Source organism: Heterodontus francisci, chromosome 19 (genome assembly GCF_036365525.1).
Source record: "Heterodontus francisci isolate sHetFra1 chromosome 19, sHetFra1.hap1, whole genome shotgun sequence".
NCBI lineage: Eukaryota > Metazoa > Chordata > Chondrichthyes > Heterodontiformes > Heterodontidae > Heterodontus > Heterodontus francisci.
Window position 1 is genome coordinate 3,248,577 of NC_090389.1, and position 24,790 is coordinate 3,273,366.

At 44.2% G+C, this 24,790-nt stretch overlaps 1 protein-coding gene across 4 annotated transcripts in view; it reads right to left on the reverse strand.

Moving 5' to 3' along the window:
* The window catches only part of LOC137379934 (NCK-interacting protein with SH3 domain-like), a 423,995-nt gene that overhangs the window by 231,315 nt on the left and 167,890 nt on the right, over positions 1–24,790 (reverse strand). For 3 of the 4 annotated variants that reach the window (XM_068051319.1, XM_068051318.1, XM_068051321.1), the window contains exon 2: positions 9,023–9,135. The exons of the other annotated variant lie outside the window; for it this stretch is intronic. In XM_068051319.1, the coding sequence (XP_067907420.1) occupies positions 9,023–9,135 (113 nt within the window). The remainder of the gene's footprint in view (positions 1–9,022; positions 9,136–24,790) is intronic. 4 annotated transcript variants of the gene reach the window in all.

A 24,790-nucleotide genomic window follows, 5' to 3' on the forward strand; every position in this document is an offset into this window, starting at 1 on the left:
AAAGTCTCCGAATATCACTACTTTTTCTTACACCTTTGAAGTTTGCTTATCTATCGCCTCCCTGTTTGGAGCTGTAGAAAATACTGCCAACAATGTAACAGCTCCCAATCTGTTCTTTTTTCCCTTCTCTATCATTGCTGAACAATTAGTAACCAGGAAAATTAAGAAAGCATTCCTGGCTTTGTTTGAGTCATTTCTCTGTTAATACTATTGTTTACCTAGATATCACAGCACTTTGTGGACACACATACATACCCAGGCCAGTGACACGCACGTGCACGCACGCACACACCCAGCTGTTAGTCACACTCACACAGCCACACCCGGCCGTTAGTCACACTCACAGACACACCCGGCTGTTAGTCACACTCACACAGCCACACCCGGCCGTTAGTCACACTCACAGACACACCCGGCTGTTAGTCACACTCACACAGCCACACCCGGCCGTTAGTCACACTCACAGACACACCCGGCTGTTAGTCACACTCACACAGACACACCCGGCTGTTAGTCACACTCACACAGCCACACCCGGCTGTTAGTCACACTCACACAGCCACACCCGGCCGTTAGTCACACTCACACAGCGACACCCGGCTGTTAGTCACACTCACACAGACACACCCGGCTGTTAGTCACACTCACAGACACACCCGGCTGTTAGTCACACTCACACAGCCACACCCGGCTGTTAGTCACACTCACACAGACACACCTGGCTGTTGGTCACACTCACACAGACACACCCGGCTGTTGGTCACACTCTCAGACATACAGTTAGCTTTTCTCCAATTGAGAACTTTCATTCCTGGACTATCTTTGTCCTTTTCAATAACTACCCTAAATCTAACTGAATATGATCACTTCCACCCAAGTCCTCCCGAACAGGTTCGCCTTCTACCTGCCTTGCTTCCTTCCCCAACACTATGTCCAGAACCACCCTCCCTTGTTGGGCTTGCCACATACTGGCTAAAAAAGTTCTCCTGAATGCATTTTAAGATTTCTGCGCCCTCTGTATCTTTTGCACTAATTCTACCCCAGTTTATATTAGTTGTTTGGTAGTACAGAACTTGAATATTGCTGAAAACAGAGACATTTTGTTAAAGCCTTTCATCTTGCACTCATCAGGACAATACGCAAGAACAACAATGTAAAGGAAAGCAACAAATGTATCCTATGTGAGAGAGAGTGCTGATTGGTTGGCAAGTGGGCTCTGATTGGTAGAAATGTTGCATTGGAGAATGCACCAGTTTATGGTGAATAACTGCCAAGCTTTGTTTGAAATTTAAAACTGGTTGGTCAAGGCATTGCCCTGAGGAATGAATAAGCTGTCACTTATTTTGTTTAGCTGAAACAGGCGCAACGTGTGTACATGTTCTTTCTGTCTGTAAAGAACAGGGCCCTGTGTATTAATATATGTTGCTTCCAGTACGCACAAATGCGTCAGACAGCGAGCCCTATTGACAGTCTTAGATTGGTTGGCAGCGTAATTCTTAACACGCTGCAGATTATTTAGCAAATGTTGTCCAATCACAGAATCACATCTAATGTTGGACACTGTGTTTTGAGTTTTGCAAGCACGGGCTCTTCGGGTACGGCCTGTACCTTGCCCGTTGTGAACAGCAGAAGGGACATGGTTTGAAACGATCCACCAGTCTTTGGGGCATACGGCCTATATTCCTAGCATCACACTGGCGTTGAAATTCAGATATCACCTTACTCATGTGTGATAGGCAGGACGTCTTTTTGGCTTGACGGCAGCATCCTGTTAGTGGCGAAAACCACACGTGTTACTACTGTATAGTAGCAGCGTGGAACAACTAGCTTTATCTGTTGCTCAAATTTTTGGGATACATTACCCTTCCAGGGTAATTTGAGGTAGACTGGGCACTTTTCAGGGCCGAAAAAGGCGGCTTTAGGCCCATTCATAAGTTTGCGCGATTTACAGCGAGAAATGATCTGATCAGGGTAGCCATTATTGCTCAGGATGTCTTTGATTCGCCCGACTTCAGCATCAAGCTTGCATAGTGACCAAATGGCTCGGGCCCTAATTACAAGGCCAATCTTATAACGCGTGGAACTGGAAGAATCCCAACATCTGTATTGACCAGTGAAGGTAGGTTTGCAGTAGACCATGGTAGAGAACCCCTTAGCTGATTTCTCAACCAGTACATCAAGGAAAGCGAGCTCATTTGACTGCGCCATTTTAAAGGTAATTTTAACGCAGGATGCCCATTAAGACGTGTAAGGAAATTATTACACGCAGCTGCAGATTCAAATATAGCAAAATATGGGCGGCACAGTGGCGCAGTGGTTAGCACCGCAGCCTCACAGCTCCAGCGATCCGGGTTCAGTTCTGGGTACTGCCTGTGTGGAGTTTGCAAGTTCTCCCTGTGACCGCGTGGGTTTCTGCCGGGTGCTCCGGTTTCCTCCCACTGCCAAAGACTTGCAGGTTGATAGGTAAATTGGCCATTGTAAATTGCCCTTACTGCAGGTAGAATGGTAGAGAATATGGGATTAATGTAGGAGGGGATGTGGTAGGGAATATGGGATTAATGTAGGATTAGAATAAATGGGTGGTTGATGGTCAGCAGAGACTCGGTGGGCCGAAGGGCCTGTTTCAGTGCTGTATCTCTCTATAATCTCTCTCTCTATAATCTATAAATGTATCATCTACATATCGGAAATATGTGAGAGGTAGGAGGATAGGTGTCATTCCCTCAAAGATATCTTCACTGGTAAATAGACGTGTTGGGATTCTTACAGTTCCACGCGCTTTAAGATTGGCCTTAACGGCTACCTCGTAAATAGGGCCAACAAAGATGTTTGCCAGAGCTGGGCCTAGAGGAGATCCCTTGGCAACACCATCTATTTGCCCAGTCTACCTTAGATTACCCTGGAAGGGTAATATATCCCAAAACTTTGAGCAACAGATGAAGCGAGCAGTTTCACTATGCTACTATGCAGCAGCAACCTGTGTGGTGTTCACCACTAACAGGATGCTGCCGTCAAGCCAAAAAGACGCCTTGCCTATCAAACAAATGAGTAAGGTGATATATAAATTTCAATGCCAGTGTGATGCTAGGTATATAGGCCTTATGCCCCACAAGAACACAATAAATAGGAGCAGAAGTAGACCATATGGGTCTATCGAGTCTGCTCCGCCATTCAGCACGATCATGGCTGATCTCCGGCTTCAATTCCACTTTCCTGCCTGCTCTCCATATACCTTGATTCCCTGCGAGACCAAAAATTTATCTAACCCAGCTTTAAAGTTATTCAATGATGGAGCATCCACAACCCTCTGGGGTAGAGAATTCCAAAGATTCACAACCCTTTGAGTGAAGTAATTTCTCCTCATTTCAGTCCTGAATGATTGGCCCCTTATCCTGAGACTGTGTCCCAGATTCCCTGACCAGTGGGAACAATCTCTCAGCTTCTACCCTATCAAGCCCTTGTAGATTCTTGTATGTTGCAATTAGATCACCTCTCATTCTTCTAAACTCAAGAATATAGGCCCATTTACTCAGCCTATCATAGGACAACCCCCTCATCCCAGGGACCAATTTAGTAAATCTTCACTGCACTGCCTCCAGTGCAGGTATACCCTTTCTTAACTGTGGAGACCAAAACTGCACACAGTATTTCAGGTGTGGTCTCACCAAAGCCCTGTATAATTTTAGTAAGACTTCTTTATTCCTGTACTCCAATCCCCTTGCAATAAAGGCCAACATGCCATTTGCCTTCCTAATAGCCTGGTGCACCTGCATGTTAACTTTATGCGTTCCTTGTACGAGTACCCCCAAGTCTCTCTGAACATCAACACTTATCAGTTTAACACCTTTTTAAAAATATTCTGCTTTTTTATTTTTACGACCACTTCCCTACATTATACTCCATTTGTCATCTTGCTGTCCACTCACTTAACCTGTCTATATCTCTTTGCAGCCTCTCTACATCCTTCCCACAGCTTACCTTTCCACCGAGCTTTCTATCATCACAAACTTAGATACATTACAACACTTCGATTACACTGCCATTTCAACACTCCCCCCTGCTCTCGTCTCTGTCCTGAGATTGCTGCAGTGTTCCAGTGAACATCAACGCAAGCTCGAGGAACAGCATCTCATTTACCGATTAGGCACACTACAGCCTGCCGGACTGAACATTGAGTTCAATAATTTCAGAGCATGATGGGCACCCCATTTTACTTTCATTTTTAGTTTTTTTATTCTTTTTCCTTTTTTTTAATGTTTATTTTATTTCATTTCATCTTAGTTTGTTCAGTTTGCTTACCCACTGTTTTTTTCATGTTTGTACTTGCGGCTGTTAAATTTTCAGTCCGTTAACATTCTTTCTATACTAATGCTTTGTCTTTCAACACACCATTAACATATTGTTTGCTCCATGACCTTCTGGTCAGCTATTCTGTGACCTTGTCCTATCTACACCTTCTCCTTTGTTATCTCTTGCCCCACCCCCACTTTACTTGCTTATAACTTTTCCATTTCTAATATTTGCCAGTTCTGAAGAAGGGTCACTGACCCGAAACGTTAACTCTGCTTCTCTCTCCACAGATGCTGCCAGACCTGCTGAGTATTTCCAGCATTTCTTGTTTTTATTTTAGATACATTAATCTCTGCCTCTTCATCGAAGTCATTAATATAGAGTGTAAATAGCTGGGACCCAAGCACTGATCCTTGTGGCACCCCACTATTCACTGCCTGCCAACTTGAAAATGCCCCATTTATGCCTACTCCCTGCTTCCTGTCTGATAACTAATCCTCTATCCACTCTAATATATTACCCCCAACACCATGAGCCCTTACAGTCATAGAGTCGTACAGCATAGAAACAGGCCCTACGGCCCACCGTATCCATGCCGACCATAATGCCTATCTATACCAATCCCACCTGCCTGCATTAATTCCATATCCCTCTATGCCTTGCTCATTCAAGTACCTGTCCAGATGCCTCTTAAATGTCGCTACTATTCCTGCCTCCACCACCTCCTCAGGCAGCTCATTCCGGATACCCACTATTCTTTGTGTGAAAAATTTACCCCTTTGATTCCCTTTAAACCTCCTCCCTCTCACCTTAAATCTATGCCCTCTAGTTTTAGTCACGCCTACCATGGGAAACAGACTCTGGCTATCTACCTTATCTATACCTCTCATAATTTTATATACCTCTATCATGTCCCCTCTCAGCCTCCTTTGCTCCAGGAAAAACAGACCCAGTCTATCCAATCTCTCTTTATAACTCAAGCCCTTCAAAATAGGCAACATCCTTGTGAATCTTTTCTGCACCCTCTCCAGCTTAATCACATCTTTCCTGTATTGCAGCGACCAGAACTGCACACAGTACTCCAAATGCGGCCTAACCAACGTTATGTACAACTGTAACATGACGTCCCAACTCTTGTACTCAATGTCTCGGCCGATGAAGGCAAGCATGCCACTTCTTCACCACCCTGTCCACCTGTGCTGCCACTTTCAGGGAACTATACACTTGCACCCCAAGGTCTCTCTGCTCAACAACACTCCCCAGGGCCCTGCCATTCACTGTATATGTCCTGCCCTGGTTTAACTTCCCAAAATGCATCACTTCACACTTGTCTGCGTTAAATTCCATTTGCCACTCCCTTGCCCACTTTCCCAGTTGATCTATATCCTGTTGTAACCTTAGACAACCTTCTTCACTGTCCACTATACCACCAATTTTGGTGTCATCTGCAAACTTACTAATCATGCCCCTTACATTCACATCCAAGTCATTAATATATATGACAAACAACAGAGGGCCCAGCACCGATCCCTGCGGCAAACCACTGGTCACTGGCCTCCAATCTGAAAAACAACCCTCCACTACCACCCTCTGCCTCCAATCACCAAGCCAATTTTGTAGCTCACCCTGGATCCCATATGTTCGAACCTTCTGGACCAGCCTACCATACGGGACCTTGTCAAAGGCCTTGCAAAAGTCCATGTAGATAACGTCCATCGCCCTGCCCTCGTCAATCCTCATGGTCACCTCCTCAAAAAACTTAATCAAATTCGTGAGACATGATTTCCCACGCGCAGTGGTTAGCACCGCAGCCTCACAGCTCCAGCGACCCGGGTTCAATTCTGGGTACTGCCTGTGTGGAGTTTGCAAGTTCTCCCTGTGTCTGCGTGGGTTTCCTCCGGGTGCTCCGGTTTCCTCCTACAGCCAAAAGACTTGCAGGTTGATAGGTAAATTGGCCATTATAAATTGCCCCTAGTATAGGTAGGTGGTAGGGGAATATAGGGACAGGTGAGGATGTGGTAGGAATATGGGATTAGTGTAGGATTAGTATAAATGGGTGGTTAATGGTCGGCACAGACTCGGTGGGCCGAAGGGCCTGTTTCAGTGCTGTATCTCTAAATCAAATCAAAACAAAGCCATGCTGACTCTCCCTAATCAGACCATGCCTTTCCAGATGCTTATAAATCCTGTCTCTCAGAATCCCTTGCAATAACTTTCCCATCACTGATGTAAGGCTCACCAGCCTGTAGTTCCCTGGCTTATCCCTGCTGCCCTTCTTAAATAAAGGCACAACATTAGCTATCCTCCAGTCTTCCGGTACCTCACCCGTGCCTAACGATGATACAAAAATCTCTGCCAGGGCCCCAGCAATTTCCTCCCTTGCTTCCCAGAGCATCCTAGGATTCACCTGGTCAGGCCCTGGGGATTTATCCACCTTAATGCACTTCAAAACCTCCAACACCTCCTCCTTTGTAATGTTGATATGCTCCAGGATATCGGTGTTCCCTCCCTTGAACTCACTAGCTTCCATGACCTTCTCCAGGGTAAATACGGACGAGAAATATTCATTTAAGACCTTGCCCATTTCCTGTGGCTCCACACATAGATTGCCACACTAATCCTTAAGGGGACCTACTCTCTCCCTCGCTACCCTTTTACTCTTAATATACTTACAGAATCTTTTAGGATTCTCCTTTATCTTATCTGCCAGGGAAATCTCATGGCCCCTTTTCGCCCTCCTAATTTCCTTCTTAAGTGTAGTCCTACATCCCCTATACTCCCCGAGGGACTCACTTGATCCCAGCTGCCTATACCTAACATATGCCTCCTTCTTTGTCCTGACCAGACCCTCAATATCCCTCGTCAACCAAGGTTCCCTAAACTTGCCAGCCTTGCCCTTCAATCTAACAGGAACATGCCGGCCCTGAACTCTCCCTATCTCACTTTTAAAAGCCTCCCACTTGCCAGATGTCCCTTTACCTGTAAACAGCCTCTCCCATTCAATTTTTGAGAGTTCCTGTCTGATGCCATCGAAATTAGCCTTCCCCCAATTTAGGACTTCAACCTGAGGACCAGTCCTATTCTTTTCCATAACTATCTTGCCCTATCCTTATCTTGCCTCATAATCTTTTATGTGGCACCTTATCGAATGCCTTTTGAAAATCCAGGTAGACTACATCTACTGGTCCCTCTTTATCTATCTTCCTAGTTGCATCCTCAAAAAACTCTAATAAATTTGTCAAACAGGATCTCCCTTTAGTAAAACCATGTTTTTCCAAGTGCAATATTAAGAGTCCTTTAATAATAGTTTCCAGCATCTTCCCAATGACTGATGTTAGGCTAACTGGCCTGTAGTTCCCTGTTTTCTCTCTATCTCCTTTCTTGAAAAGCAGCATAACATTTGGTAACTTCCAATCTGACGGGACCATTCCTGAATCTAAGGAATTCTGGAAAATCATAGCCAGTGCATATACTATCTCTGCAGCTAATTCTTTTAGAATCCTAGGATGTAGGCCATCTGGACCTGGGGACTTGTCAGATTTTAGTCCCAAAGACTGCAGGATCGTATCAAACAACATGTCCCTTCCGCTGTTCGCAACGGGCAAGGTACAAACCGTACCCAACCAGCCCGTGCTTGCAAAATTCAAAACACAGTGTCCAACATTAGCGACGATTCGGCGATTGGACAATATTTGCTAAATAATCCTCAGTGTGCTAAGAATTATGCTGACAACCAATCTAAGATTGTCCGTCAGGCTTGCAGTGTGGCACGTTTACGTGTACTGGAAGCTACACATATTTATACACAGGGCTCCGTTCTTTGCAGACAGAAAGAACATCTACACACGTTGCATCTGTTTCAGCTAAACGAAATAAGTGACAGCCATTCGCTGGTTTATTCCTCAGGGCAATGGCTTGACCAGAATCAAGCTGCCTGGTTTAAATTTCAAACAAAGCTTGGCAGTTAACTGTTCGTCACCATAAACTGGTGCATTCTCCATAGCAACGCCTCTACTAATCAGAGTCTACTTGCCAACCAATCAGCACTCTGAGTATAAATTTCGTGCTTTCCTTTACATTACTTGCGAATTGTCTTGATGAGGGTAAGACAAAAAGCCTTGACAAAATGTCTCTGTTTTCAGCAATACTCAAGGTAATATTAGGGTAGTTACAATTACTGTCCTATTGATTTTGCACTTCTCAACAGATTTGCCTACATATTTGCTCTTCTACCTCCCTCTTTGGGGGTCTATAGTACACTGCCAGTTATGTGATTGCCCCCTTTTTTTCCCCTTCAGTTCAACCCCTTTGGCCTCATTTGATGATCATTCTACCATATCAACCTCCTCACAGCTAGAATTGTTTCTGTAATCAATATTGCGACCCCCCCCCTCCTTTTTTATCCCCCTCTCTATCTCATCTGAAAGCCCTGTAATCAGGAATGTTGAGCAGCCATTCCTGAGGTTTTTTTCAGCTGTATCGCAGTAATAGCTATATCATACTCCCACGTATCAACCTGTGCTCTCAGCTTATCTGCCTTATTCCCTAGACTTCTTGCATTGGAGAAATACCGTTTAGCACTGGCCAAGCGAACTTGTTGCCTATTTTCTTGTCTTTGTTAGTCATTCTCACATGCACTCTCACACAGACCTGGCTGTGTGTCACTCACATGCACACTCACACAATCTCTCACACATCCACACAGAGTGTCCTGGCTGCTGCAGGGACTTACTGCAAAACTTCACGCTGCTGCAGGTTGTATTTGCCACCAGTTTTCATTGCTGCGTTATGAATAGCTTCGATTGCTCGGTCAATCGACTGAAGAACCAGATCCTGTTGATTTGACTTGGAAACAATAGAAAGAGTGTTGAGTCTATGTGGTGATCCAGTCCAAATACATATTGTAACTGATGTACAGCATAAAGTTAATGGACAGACCATAACTGAAATTAAATCTATAAATTCTCAAAAGGAAACTAGCCTCTAAATGCATAGCAATACTGAACCAGAACTGGTTATAAGATTTAAGGCCAAGTTAGTGGGAGGCATGAGAAAACATGCATATTGCTCAGACCACATAGCTACTGCCAGTGGCTAAATGCGAAACATTTCATGAAAAATGAAAGAGAACTTAATAAAACTATGGAAATCTAAGAAATAACCATCTCATTTGCAAGGCAGGACTCAGTCATGCCACATCCGGTTGTGAATCATGTGGAGCAATAAGGGACAAATAGGAGAAGGAGACTCCAAGAACGTCTCCAATTTCAGCCAATTTGATTCAGTGCACATGATATCAGGAAATGGGCGGCACAGTGGCGCAGTGGTTAGCACCGCAGCCTCACAGCTCCAGGGACCCGGGTTCGATTCTGGGTACTGCCTGTGTGGAGTTTGCAAGTTCTCCCTGTGCCTGCGTTGGTTTTCGCCGGGTGCTCCGGTTTCCTCCCACATCCAAAAACATGCAGGTGATAGGTAAATTGGCCGTTGTAAATTGCCCCTAGTGTAGGGAGGTGATAGGGAATATGGAGTTACTGTAGGGTTTGTATAAATGGGTGGTTGTTGGTCGGCACAGACTTGGTGGGCCGAAGGGCCTGTTTCAGTGCTGTATCGCTAAATAAAAAAAAAAAATAAATGGCTAAGCACACTGGACACAGCCAAGGCTACAGGTCCCGAAGATATTCCAGTTGTCATGCTTACAACTTGTGTTCCAGAACTAGCCATGCCTCTAGCCAAGCCATTCCAGTACAGCTACAACACGAGCATCTACCCAATAAAGTGGAAAATTGCTCAGGTATGTCCTGTCCACAAAAGCAGGGCAAATCCAAACCAGCCATGCCCCATCAATCTGTTCTCAATCATCAACAAAATGTTGGAAGGTATTGCTGACAGTACTATGAAATGGCACTTCCTCACGAATAACCTGCTCACTGATGATCAGCTGAGTTCTGCTAGGATTAAAGCCTTGGTCCAAATATGGACTAAAGAGTTGAATTCCAGAGGTGAGAGTGACTGCCCTCAACATCAAGGCAGAATTGATTGAATGTGGCACCCCGGAGCCCTGGTAGAATTGAAGTCAATGGGGACCTGGCAAAAAACTCTCCATTGGCTTCAGTCATATCTAGCACAAAGGAAGATGGAGGCCAATCATCTCAGCCACAGAACATTGCTGCAGGAGCTCCTCAGGGTAGTGTTCTAGGTCCAACCATCTTCAGCTGATTCATCAGTGACCTACCCTTCATAAGGTCAGAAGTGGGGATGTTTGCTAATCATTTACTGCATTCAGTTCTATTCACAATTCTTCACAAACTGAAGCAGTCTGTGCCCACATGCAGCAAGATCTGGACAACATGCAGGCTTGGGCTGATGTGTGGTGTGAATGATCGCGGCTTGGGCAAGGGGCATGGGCAACAGATCAAGGCTTCTGTGAGGGGCATGGGCACCAGGATGCAGCTGCAGTGAAGGGTATAGTATTGAGTTGCAGCTGCGAGCCTTCTTGTGCCTGCATGAGTGGCGAAGCTCAGTTACCGGCTGTTAGCTGAATTGAATGGTTGTGGCATTCGAGTGTGGGTTTAAAAAATCACAAGAGTGTCGCAAAGGTGGTTTGCACAAAGCCAGCATTCTACATATTCTCTAGCTATTTTTGGCAGACCCCTTGAAACCTTCCAAAGGACCCTTAGTTGAGAATCCCTGATCTACAGCATGCACTGCAGCAACTCAACAGTTTCACCCAAACCCACAAAATCTCCCACCTAAAACAACAAAGGCAGCAAGCACATGGGAACACTGCTAATTTCAAGTCACACAACATCCTAACATGGATATACATTGCCCTTCCTTCAGCATTATTATGTCAAAATCCTGGAACTCCTACTTAACAGCACTGTAGGAATATATTTACTACCCAGGCTGCCGTGGTTGAAGGAGGCAGCTTACCACCACTTTCTCAAGGACAACTGCGATGTGCAATAAATGATGGCCTTGCACATTCTGAGAATGAATAAAGAAAAACATGATTAAAGTTTTGACAGAAGGTTAGTGAGCTAAAATTTTAACTCTCTCCACAGGTACTGTCTAATCTTAACATTTCCAGCATTTTATTTTTATTTCAGAATTCCAGCATCCTTCGCATCAATTGTGTTTAATTGTATGCAGGTGGTGGGAATTACTGGGGTTTCACTTGAGCACATATGAACAGACAATTATTGCAATATTGAAACTGTGGTGTGGTTAAGTTAGGGGTATGCTTGTAATGTTTAACTCTACAAATAAACACAAGGCTGAGTAAAGACTGGCTCCAGTACTATCCTTTACCAACTGGATGTCCAGAGATAAACATGATAGCAGAGGCTAGTTGCAAGGGGTTTTGAAGAGTGACTGGGTAATATCAGATGTTAGAGTGACTCTCCCACAGCTGGAAACGTAATCTTGAAAATTCTTTTAGCTCTTTTCTTCAGATATCCATGGGAGTGTAGATCAATCAACATAAAAGCTGCATTTCTGCAGGGTGATACTTTTCAGAGAGAAGTGTTTCTGAGACCGCCCAAAGAGGCAGCAGATGCAGAAGGAAACTATGGAAGTTAAACAAATGTGTCTATGCCTAAATGATATCTCCAGCGTGTGGTATTTCTCGGTGAGATCTGTTTTGCTAAAATAGGTCGTGTTCAACTAAAAGCAGATCCTACAATGTTTTATTGGTATCATAAATGGAAACTTTCAGGCATCTTCATGATGCATGTCATTGATTTCTTATTGGGTGGTACTGTGGAATTTGAGAAATGTGTTATTGTTAAGACTAGAGTTGAATTTAAAATTAGGAGCCAGGCTTGTGGGGCTTTTAAATATATTGCTTTAGATAGTAAACAGGATAGGTCTGGCATAACTGCAAATTAACAATCCTATTTAGAGAGTGTTATTCCCATACGGATTAATCATAGTAGGTTGTCATAGAAAGATGATGTTATATCTATAAGTCAAAGGAATTGCGAAGCTCGATTAGTCAGCTGAATCGGTTAGGCACTCAGACTATAACAGATGCTGATTTTGATGTACTGGAGTGAAACAGCCTAAAGTAGAGAGTATTTTAAAGCGAAATAAAGCATTAAAAACAACTAAATCTGGTGAAATATTCCCATCCTTAGATGACCCAAAGAACATGAAACCAGTCATGGTTAGCGATGCTTCACATGCTAATCTTCCTGATAGCAGTTGCACTAGAATACCTTTCATAATAATTCTTATGGGTAAAAATCGGAAATGTTTACCTTCAGCTTGGGAAGCTAAGAAAATAAAAATTGTTATTAAAAGTACTTTAGCTGCTGAAACACGGGGACTTTTGGAAGCAGTGAATATGGCATTCTATTTGTCAAATACTTTAAGTGAGATTCTATAAAATGGCACACTGGAATTTATTTTTAAAAATTTTTATTTAGAGATACAGCACTGAAACAGGCCCTTCGGCCCACCGAGTGTGTCGACCAACAATCACCCATTTATACTAATCCTACATTAATCCCATATTCCCTACCACATCCCCACCATTCGCCTACCACCTACCTACACTAGGGGCAATTTACAATGACCAATTTACCTATTAACCTGCAAGTCTTTGGCTGTGGGAGGAAACCGGAGCACCCGGCGGAAACCCACACGGTCACAGGGAGAACTTGCAAACTGCTCACAGGCAGTACCCAGAACTGAACCCAGGTCGCTGGAGCTGTGAGACTGCAGTACTAACCACTGGGCCATTGTTCATTGTGGGATAACATACACTCTATGAAAAAAGATTGACCTTGCTGGCTTGAAACAAACGCTGGAGAGAAAGGAAATCCCTAAAATTAAATAGGTGGACGCAAGTCATCAACTGATTGTTTTACAAAAGGAATGCATGCACCGAAGAAATTGTTAGGGGTCCTAGAGGAAGGCATCTCGCAATGTAATGCTTTGTACAGAATGCCTAGTATTTTGCTTTTATTGCATTTCTTGTGGCTGCTTTAGAAGGGTAGCATTTCAAACTAGGCCCACTCATATTATACTTCAGTCAACTTCAATTAGCTGACTAAATGTTACTGATTTAACAAATAATTTTCATAGTCAACACAATTTTTGAAAATATTCTCCCATTTAGAAAAATAACACTGCAGCCTTGTATACAGTTAAAAATAAGTAAGGGGCATCAGGCTGGTTGCAACTTAAACGAGTGCCTGAATCAGTGCAGCAACACACTTCAATTCTTAATCATTATGCAGTCACTTCTTAAAAGTGCATAATGAAATGAAAAGAATTCTGAGGCTTAAAAGTATGTTGCTTCTTTCTTTTCCTATGAACCTTTCCATCAACTGAGGTGGGCTCTACATAAGGAACTATGTAACCAGAGGTAACTCATAACGTCTCAGAACAAAATATTCCAGAGCAGGAGCAATCTGTATTGGACAATACAGAATTTAAAACAGCTCAATTCTTGTACTTGATATTATTCCGCAGCAATACTACTGTCCTTTCGCCATCCCCATCTCTGATCTTTTGACCCAGTCCATTGTCCCCTTCAGCATTTTTCTTGGTATTTTCTGGCATACCTATCACTACCACTCAGTAGTAATTTCCATAGCCAAAGGCAAACTCCACTAACAAAAGGTGAACTCATTAAACATCCTCTCCAACCCAATCACTCATTCCACCAACCCCAACATACCACCTCAGACCCAATGCCTCAGTTCCACTCTGCACCATCCTCCAAATCTACCACTCCAACCCCCCATCCTCAGATCCAATGTCTCCGCTCCGCTCTACAAAAGCCTCTAAGCAAAGCCACCCCAACACCACCCTCACCCTTACATCCAAAATCATGATGCAACTGAGCATCATGACCCCCCCCCCCCCCCCATTTAGCCCTTCACCCCCAGCAGCTACACAACCTGCTGGGCAAGATAAAGACCCCTGGGCCATTTCAGGGGGAACAAATCTGACTAATTCTTCTCCAGCACTCAGGTGATCAAACTGAGCCCCAAAAGACCAGTGACCATGAGACACATCACCTAATACTTCACCTAACCTTTCTACACAGTAAGATCAGCCTCAGCCAGGAACTCATCCAGCTGCCTGTCTGCGGTGAATTTGCACTCAATGCTAGCCAGCAATTTGTCCCAGAGCTTTATAATCCTCTGCAAATAGAAAAACTTCCCGATTTCCAACCTGATTCTATGCATGTACTTACATGCATGCCCCACTTCCTTCCTAACTCATCTAGTACAAGTTGTCTATCCACATGGACACAGTTTAGACTGCTTGCTATTTTAAAGCCTACAACTAAATCTTAAAGTTTATGCTTTTCTAGAGTGAAAGGACTCAACTCACTAAACATCAGTCCAGTGTCCCTCCTCTGAATGTTTTGAAGTACCTTATCAACCACATGAGGGGACCAAAACTAGACTTAGTATTCCAGATGAGGCCTAACCAAGGGTCTAGTACAAGAGCCATATGGTGAAATGATCAAGCATTCAATATTTTTAGGGACTAAATTTCCATTTTATGATTGGATTCATGTTGCTTAATCTTTGGAAAATATCTTAAGAAAAAACACTGAATTATGGCAGACTATATTTGATTTTCTAGTTTTGCAGCCATGTGAACTAGCCAAGAGTTCATTTTACAGCCGCAGTCTGTACCTCATCTTAGTAATGAATACAATATCTAATGTAATTAGAGTGGAGCATGAACAGAGGGTAGCCCTACCCCATCCAGGGATTATCCAAGAGCCCACTGGATCTATCGAAAGAACATAAGAAATCAGAGCAGGAGTAGGCCTGCTCTGCCATTAGGTAAGATCATGGCTGATCTGATCTTGGCTTCAACACCACATTCCTGCCTGCTCCCCAAAACCCTTGACTCCTGTATAATTCAAAAATCTATCTCAGCCTTGAATACATTCAGTGACCCAGCCTCCACTGGTCTCTGGGTAGAGAATTCCAAAGATTAGCAACCCCCTGAAAGAAGAAATTCCTCTTCAGCTCAGTCTTAAATGAACGATCCCTTATTCTGAAAATGTGTCACCAGTTTCACTTTCCCTGAGGTGGAAACATCCCCTCAGCACCTACCTTGTCAAGCCCCCTCAGAATCTTATATGTTGCAATAAGATCATCTCTTATCCTTCCAAACTCCAATGAGTACAGGCCCAACCTTTCCTCATAAGACAACCTGTATTTCCTTTTTAAAAGGTTTTTAAGGCTCTATCAGACAAATCTCCCATGGTCATTGTATTCTCGGAATGATGTCAAGCCCTTGGAGAGGGTACAGCAAGCATTTACTGAAATGCTACTTGAGATGAGGGACTTGAATTCTGTGGAGACTAAAGAAGAGGTTAAACGATTTGATAGGTGTGCTCAAAATCAGAAATGATTTTGACAGAGTATAAGGAGAAACTCTTTCCAGTGACAGACGGGTTGGCAGTCAGAGGACACAGATTTAAGGTGATTGGCAAAAGACCCAGAGGTGACACAGGGAAACTTTTTTCTTTACACAGCAAGCTGTGATCTGGAATGCATTGCCTCAAAAAGGTAGAGGAATCATACTCAGTAACTTTGACAAGGGAATTGGATAAATACTTGAAGGGAAAATAAACATACTCTCTGACTCTACACAGTGTTATGGGGAAAGAGGGGTGTGGGATTAGCTCTACCAAAGCGCAGAGGGAGGCACAATGGGCTGAATGATCTCCTTCTGTGCTCTATTAATTTATGGATTCTACTTTTTTTTTAAAATTTGTTCATGGGATGTGTACATTGCTGGCTAGGCCAGCATTAATTGCCTATCTCTAATTGCCCTCGAGAAGGAGGTGGTGAGCTGCCTACTTGAACCGCTGCAGTCCTTGGGATCTTGGTACACCAACAGTGCTGTTAGGAAGGGTGTTGCAGGATTTTGACCCAGCGACAGCGAAGGAACGACAATACAGTTCCAAATCAGGATGGAGTATGGCTTGGAGGGGAACTTGCAGGTGATGTTCATCCGATCATTCAATTTTTCTTAAGCACTAAATTCCCACTTTGTGCAAATGAAAGTAAATGACACTGATGAGTTATGCTTAGAAAAATGTTGGCAGCTCTGACTTCCATAGGTCTCAATTACATGAAGCAAAATCTTGAGTTTGCATGATAAAACAAGATAGTTAAAAGACTGCATTAAATTTATGATGCTCTACTTCACTTATAAGAAGTTTTGCTCCACAATCCATTTCCCTCCACCCCGATCACCCTCTTGGGCTGAAACAGACGGCAGCCTCCTCCCACCGAGGTAATATCACTTGTCTCTGCCCCTGCCTGAGCCCATCTTCCACTAAAACCCCCATCTATATCCATGCCTTTATCATCTCCAGACCTATTTGCTCCAATGCTGTCCTGGCCTGTCTCCCATCTTCCATAAACTTCAATTCAATCAAAATTTTGCTGCCTCTATTATATCCAGAACCAAATCCTGCTTGCCAATCACACTTGTTCTCACTGACCTACGCTGACTTCGCCAAATACCTCAGGTTTAAAATGTTCATCCTCTCATTTAAATCCCTTCATGGTTTTGCATCCCTCGCCACCTCTGACAACTCTACTCCGTCGCTACCCCGAACATAAATATTGCCAATAAAGCAACCTCCAATCATTTCCTTGTATTCCCTTCTACCCATAGACCCTCCCCCACCTCCCAAGGCCACTTTTTTCTGTGTAGAAACTCTCCCCAAATCACTTACCTCTGCTCTCTCAAACTCCCAACTATCTAGCCTTTGGTCTTTGAGCCATCATAATACTTCAACTATTTACAATCTATATCAATGACTTGGATGAAGGGACAGAATGCATGGTTGCTAAATTTGCTGATGACACAAAGATAGGTAGGAGAATAAGTTGTGAAGAGGACATAAGCAGTCTGCAAAGGGATATAGATAGACTAAGTGAGTGGGCAAAGATTTGGCAGACAGCGTATAAAGTGTGAACTTGTCCACTTTGGCTGGAAGAATAGAAAAGCAACATTTTATTTAAATGGAGAGAGATTGCACAATTCTGCGGTGCAGAGGGATCTGGATGTCCTAGTACACGAAACACAAAAATATAGTATGCAGGTAAGGCAAGTGATTAAGAAGGCAAATGCAATGTTGCTGTTTACGCAAGGGGCATGAATAATAAAAGTAGAGATGTTTTGCGACAGTTGTACAGGGCATTGGTGAAACCACATAGAATCATAGAAAGTTTACGACACAGAAAGAGGCTACTTCACCCATCGTGTCTGCGCCAGCTGGAAAAAGAGCCACCCAGCCTAATCCCACCTTTCAGCATTTGGTCCGTAGCCCTGCAGGTTACGGCACTTGAGGTGCATATCCAAACACTTCCTAGATGAGTTGAGGGTTTCTGCCTCTACTAACCTTTCAGGCAGTGAGTTCCAGATCCCCACCACTCTCTGGGTGAAAATATTTTTCCTCATCTCCCCTCGAATCTTTCTACCAATCACTTTAAATCTATGCCCCTAGCCACTGACCCCTCTGCTAAGGTAAATAGGCACTTCACATCCACTCTATCTAGGCCCCTCAAAATTTTGTACACCTCAATCAGATCTCCCCTCAGCCTTCTCTGTTCCAAGGAGAACAACCCCAGCCTATCCAATCTTTCCTCAACGTTGCATTTTTCCAGTCCTGGCAACATCCTCGTAAATTTTCTCTGTACCCTCTCTAGTGCAATTACATCCTTTCTGTAATGAGATGACCAGAATTGCACATAATATGCAAGTTAAGGCCTAACTAATGATATATACAGTTCCAGCATAACCTCCCTGTTCTTATATTCTGTACCTTGGCTAAAAGAAGAAAGGATTCCATATACCTTCTTAATCACCTTATCGACCTGTCCTGCTACCTTCAGGGATCTGTGGACATTCACTCCAAGGTCCCTCACTTCCTTTACACCCCTCAGTTTTTTCCCATTAATCATGTATTCCTTTGCCTTGTTTGACCTCCCCAAATGTATCACCTCACACTTCTGCAAGTTGAATTCCATTTGCCACTTTTCTGCCCAGTCCATCAATATCTTCCTGCAGCGATTCTCCTCATTATCAACCACATGGCCAATTGTTGTGTCATCTGCAAAAGTCTTGATCATGCCCTCTACATTTACGTCCATGCGAATTAGAAGCAGAAGTAGGCCCCTCGAGCCTGCTCTGCCATTCAATAAGATCATAGCTGATCTGATTGTAACCTCGACTCCACATTCCCGCCTACCCCCGATAACCTTTCACTCTCTTGCTCATCATGAATCTATCTACCTCTGCCTTAAGAATATTTAAAGACTCTGCTTCCACTGTCTGTTGAGGAAGAGAGTTCCAAAGGCTCACGACCCTCTGTGAGAAAACATTTTTCATCTCTGTCTTAAATGGGCGACCCCTTATTTTTAAACAGCAACCCCTAGTTCTAGATTCTTCCACAAGGGGAAACATCCTTTCCACATCCACCCAGTCAAGACCCCTCAGGATCTTCTATGTTTCAATCAAGTCGGCTCTTACTCTCCTAAACTCCAGCGGAATCCAAATCATCAATATATACCACAAAAAGCAGGGGACCCAGTACTGAGCCATGCAGACGCCACTGGAAACAGCCCTCCAGTCACAAAAACGCCAGTCAAAAATTACTCTGTTTCCTGCCACGTAGTCAATTTTGTATCCACCGTGCCACATTTCCCTGGATCACTTGGGCTTTTATTTTTTTTAAACGAGTCTGCCATGTGGGACCTTGCCAAAAACCTTGCTAAAATCCATGTAGACCACATCAATCCTCCTTGTTATTTCCTCAAAAAATTCAAACAATCTAGTCAGACAAGATCTTCCCTTAACAAATTTATGCTGACTATCCTTGATTAATCCGTGCCCTAAGTGACAGTTTATCCTGTCTCTCAGAATTGATTGCAAAGATTTGCCCACTAGTAAGGTTAGACTGACCGGCCTGCAATTATTCGGTCTATCTTTCGCTCCCTTTTTAAACAGAGGTACGACATTAGCAGTCCTCCGATCCTCCGTCACCACACCCATATCCAGTGAGGATTGGAAAATGATGGTCAGACCCTCCGCTATTTCCTCCCTGGCTTCTTTAACAACCTGGGGTACATTTCATCCGGCCCTGGTGATTTATCCACTTTCAAGGATGCTAATCCCCTTCATACTTCCTCTCTCCCTATGTTTATCACATCCAAGACTTCACACTGCTCCTCCTTAACTAAAATATCTGCATCGTCCCCATCTTTTGTGAAGACAGACACAAAGTATTCATTAAGAACCATACCAACATTTTCCGACCCAACACATAGGTTATCTTTTTGGTCTTTTATGGGCCCTACTCTTTCCTTAGTTATCCTCTTACTCTTAATAAAACATCTTTGGGTTCACCTTGATTCTTCTTGCCAACATTCTTTCATGTCCTCTCTTAGTTTTCCTAATTTCCTTTTTGATTTCATCCCTCCACTTTCCATATTCCTCTCAGCTTCCTATAGTATTGAGCTCTTTGTATTGGACATAAGCTTTCCGTTTCTGCCTTATCTTACCCTGTAAAGTCCTTGAAATCCAGGGGACTCTAGATTTGGCCATCCCACCCTTTTTCTTATTGTTTACTTTGAACCCCTTGAATCTACCCTTTGAATGCCTCCCACCGTTCTGATACTGATTTACCTTCAAGTAGCTGTTTCCAGCCCACTTTCGCTAAATCACTCCTCAACTGGCTATACTAGTGCTGTTTGCATGGAATGAGGATGTAACTTAGGTGTGGGTATTTTCATTGGCTGGGGGCGGTGGAAGGTGCTCTTTGGTCTTTTTCTTTCTCAGCCTCAAATGTACAAGGGATAAAAGTTGATTGTAAATAGCTGGTAAGTTATCACACCAGCAAGTTTTTTTTTCATTGTAAAAGTAAGTAATGATGGGGAAGCATGGCCAAGCGGAATGCACCTCCTGTGCAATGTGGGAAGTTGTGGATGTGCCATGTGACCTTGAACATGTCTGCAGAAAGTGTCTCCGGTTGCAGAAGCTTGAGCTTTGGGTTTCAGAGCTTGAACGGCGGCTGGAGTCACTGTGATGCGTCCGCGAGGTGGAGGACTACGTGGATGGCATGGTTCAAGAAGTAGTCAAGCCAGTGCCTAGGCGGGCACAGTCGGGGGCTGACTGGGTGGCTGCCACACGGACAAAGAAGTCAGGGTAGGTAGTGCAGCAGTCCCGAGGACATCCCACTTTCTAACCGGTATTCAGTTCTGAGTACAGATGAGGGAGAGGGTTCCTCTGGAGACTGCACTGAGAATCATGACCTGAATGTCATGGCTGACTCAGCTGTGCTGGGATGGAGAAAAAGGGACAAGAGGGCAATAGTGGGAGGGGATTCTATGGTTAGAGGAACAGATAGGCATTTCTGTGGTCGCAGATATGATTCCAGGATGGTATGTTGCCTCCCTGGTGCAAGGGTCTTGGATATCACTGAGCGGCTACAAAGTATTCTGGAGGGTGAGGGTGCACAGCCAGAGGTCATGGTCCACGTTGGTACCAATGACAGTTAGAAAGAGGGATGAGGTCCTTCAAAAAGAATTTAGGGAGCCAGGCAGCAGATTAAAAAGTAGGACCTCAAAGGTTGTAATCTCTGGGTTTCTTCCAGTGCTATGGGCTAGTGAGTATATGAATAGTAAGATAGAACAGATGAATGCATGGTTGGGGAGACGGTGCAAGAAGGAGGGATTTAGATTCCTGGATCACTGGGCCTGCTTCTAGTGAAGGTGGGATCTATACAAGATGGACGGTTTGCACCTGAACCAGAACGGGACCAGCATCCTTGCTGGGAGGTTTGCTAGTGCTGTTGGGCCGGGAGTGGGGAAGGGTTTAAACTAATTTGGCAGGGGGATGGGATACAGAGTGGAAGCACAGTCGGGGGTAATGTACAATCAAATATAAATGTGAAGCTAAGTCAGTCCGGAGGACAGAGTAAATGTAGACCTGTTAAGGCTCAGGCAAATAATGCAAGGCTGGATTGTATCTATTTCAATGCAAGGAATCTTACGAGTAAGGCCGATGAATTGAGGGCGTTGATTAACACATGGGAATATTGTATTATTGCTGTTACTGAGACATGGTTGAGGGAAGGGCAGGACTGGCAGCTTAATATCCCAGGGTATAGAATCTTCAGACGTGATAGAGGAGGGGGTAAAAGAGGAAGTGGCATTGCACTGTTGATTAAAGAGACAATTACTGAACTTTTTGAGCCAGCATGTAGAGAGTCCTACAAGAGGAGGGACAGTACTGGACTTAATCCTAGGGAACGAAGCTGGAAGTGGTAGAAGGGGTAGTGGGGGAGCATTTCGGGGATGGAAAAGTACACAGAGGGACCGGAAATAAGAGTACTGAATTGGGGGAAGGCAGATTTCAATATGATAAAACAGGATCTGGCCAAAGTGAACTGGGAGCAGCTTCTAATAGGAAAGTCTACATCAGACCAGTGGGAGTCATTTAGAAGGGAAATTGTGAGGGTTCAGGTACAGCATGTTCCTGTGAAGGTGAAGTGTCGGACCAACAGGTCAAGGGAACCCTGGATGTCAAGGGATATAGAGGATTGGATAAGGAAAAAAAAGGCGTATGGCAGATTCAGAGTGCTGAGGCCCTGGAGGAGTATAGAAAGTGTAGGGGAGTACTTAAAAAAGTAATTAGGAGAGCGAAGAGCGAGCATGAAAAATCACTGGCAAAGGAAAATCCCAAGGTGTTTTATAAGTATGTTACAGGCAAGAGGATAACCAGGGAAAAAGTGGGGCCTATTAGGGATCAAAGAGGCAATGTGTGTGTGGAGCCGGAGGACATAGGTGAGGTTTTGAACAATTACGTTTCATCTGTGTTCACTATGGAGAGGGACGATGTAGGTGTAGATATCAGGGAAAGAGATTGTGATATACTTGATCAAATTAGCATTGAAAAGGAGGAAGTATTAGCTGTATTAGTGGGCTTAAAGTTGGACAAATCCCCAGGCCCAGATGACATGTATCCCAGGCTGCTATGTGAGGCAAGGGAGGAGATAGCGGGGGCTCTGACACAAATTTTCAGATTCACTCTGGCCACAGGAGAGGTACCAGAGGATTGGAGGACAGCGAATGTGGTACCATTATTCAAGAAGGGTACCAGTGAGTCTAACATCAGTGGTAGAGAAATTATTGGAAAGAATTCTGAGACACAGGATTAATCTCCATTTGGAGAGGCGGGGATTAATCAGGGATAGTCAGCACGGCTTTGTCGGGGGAGATCGTGTCTAACAAATTTGACTAAATGCGTAGATGAGGGTAAAGTAGTTGATGTAGTCAACATGGACTTCAGTAAGGCTTTTGATAAGGTCCCGCATGGGAGTTGGTTAAGAAAGTTAAAGCCCATAGGTTCCAGGGTAATTTGGCAAATTGGATTCAAAATTGGCTTAGTGGAAGGAGGCAGAGGGTGACGGTAGAGGGTTGTTTTTGTGAATGAAGGCCTGTGAGCAGTGGGGTACCACAGGGATCGGTGCTGGGACCCTTACTGTTTGTAGTGTACATTAATGATTCAGACGTGAATATAGGAGGTATGATCAGTAAGTTCGCAGACGACACGAGAATTGGTGGTGTCGTAAATAGTGAGGAGGAAAGCCTCAGATTACAGGATGATATAGATGGGCTGGTAAGATGGGAGGAGCAGTGGCAAATGGAGTTTAATCCTGAGAAGTGTGAGGTGATGCACTTTGGGAGGACTAACAAGGCAAGGGAATATACAATGGATGGTAGGATCTTAGGGAGTACAGAAGATCAGACGGACCTTGGGGGTGCTTGTCCATAGATCACTGAAGGCAGCAGCACAGGTAGATTAGGTGGTTAGGAAGGCATACGGGATACTTGCCTTTATTAGCCAAGGCATAGAATACAAGAGCAGCAAGGTTATGATGGAGCTGAATAATTTGAGGAAATTTTTTTTCACCTAGAGGGTAGTTAGAATCTGGAACACACTACCTGAGGGGATGGTAGAGGCAGGAACCCTCAACATTTAAGTAGTATTTAGATGAGCACTTGAAACACCATAAAATACAAGGCTATGGGCCAAGTGCTGGAAAATGGGATTTGAATAGATAGGTGCTTGATGGCCGGCACAGACACGATGGGCCGAAGAGCCTGTTTCTGTGCTGTAAAACTCTGATTCTGAGCCACACACCATCCTGACTTGGAACTTTATCGCTGTTCCTTCACTGTCACTGGGTCAAAATCCTGGACTCCCTTCATAACAGCACTGTGGGTGTACCTACCCCACATGGACTGCAGCTCACCACCACCTTCTCACGGGCAATTAGGGATGGGCAATAAATGCTGGCTTAGGCAGCAACGCCCACATTCCAGGAACAAATTTTTAAAAATGTCCAAAGGGATCTTGTTCATGAGTGACTAAAAGCTAACACGCAGGTGCAAAAAGCAATTAGGAAGGCAAATGGTATGTTGGCCTTCATCGCAAGGGGTTTTGAGTACAGGAGTAAAGATGTCTTGCTGCAACTGTATAGAACCTTGGTGAGACTGCACCTGGTGTATTGGGTACAGTTAAAAGCACTGTCTATGAAGGATATTCTTGCCGTAGAGGGAGTGTAACGGAGGTTCACCAGACTAATTCCTGGGGTGGTGGATTTGTTTTATGAGGAGAGATTGAGGAAACTGGGCCTTTATTGACTAGAGTTTCGAAGAATGAGAGGTGATCTCACTGAAACTTACAAAATTCGTACAGAGCGTGACAGGGTGCATGTAGATAGGATGCGCCCCCTGGCTGGTGAGTGTAGAACCAGGGGCTAGAATCTCAAAAATAAGAGGTAAACCATTTAAAACTGAGATGAGGAATGTTTTTTCACTCAGAGGGGGTGATTTCTTAGAATTCTCCACCCCGGAGGGCTGTGCAAGGTCAATCATTGAGCAGGTTCAAGACAGAAATCGATAGATATCTAGATACTATCTTGTTGGAGCAAACAAGAGGGAATAATTTAGTTGACCTCGTCCTGACTAACCTACCTGTCACAGGTGCATTTGTCCATGACAGTACTGGTAGGAGTGACCATTGCACAGTCCTTGTGGAGTCGAAGTCCCGTCTTCACAAAGGATAACCTCCAACGTGTAGCGTAGCACTTGTCATGCAGGCCCCCACGTGCCAAGAATGAGGCACATTGGTTTTGTCATATGGACACTGATTATTAACTGTTGCTGGAGCGAGGAAATGACTTGTTGAACATATCAGCTGTGGCTGGAAAAAACATTTGCATACTAATAGACAGTGCTTGTATAGACAAAGGATCATTCCCTGATGCATTCAACCCACAATGGATGTTGATCACCGGACAGTGAGTGGGGTGGGAAAGCACATTCCAGGGCCAGGACTGGTTGGGTCAGCTGGTCATATGACTAACTGACTGTTCCAGGGTTTTGAACTAGCCACAGAGAGTTTGAACTAAAGCACTGCAATGCCCTGTTGGATA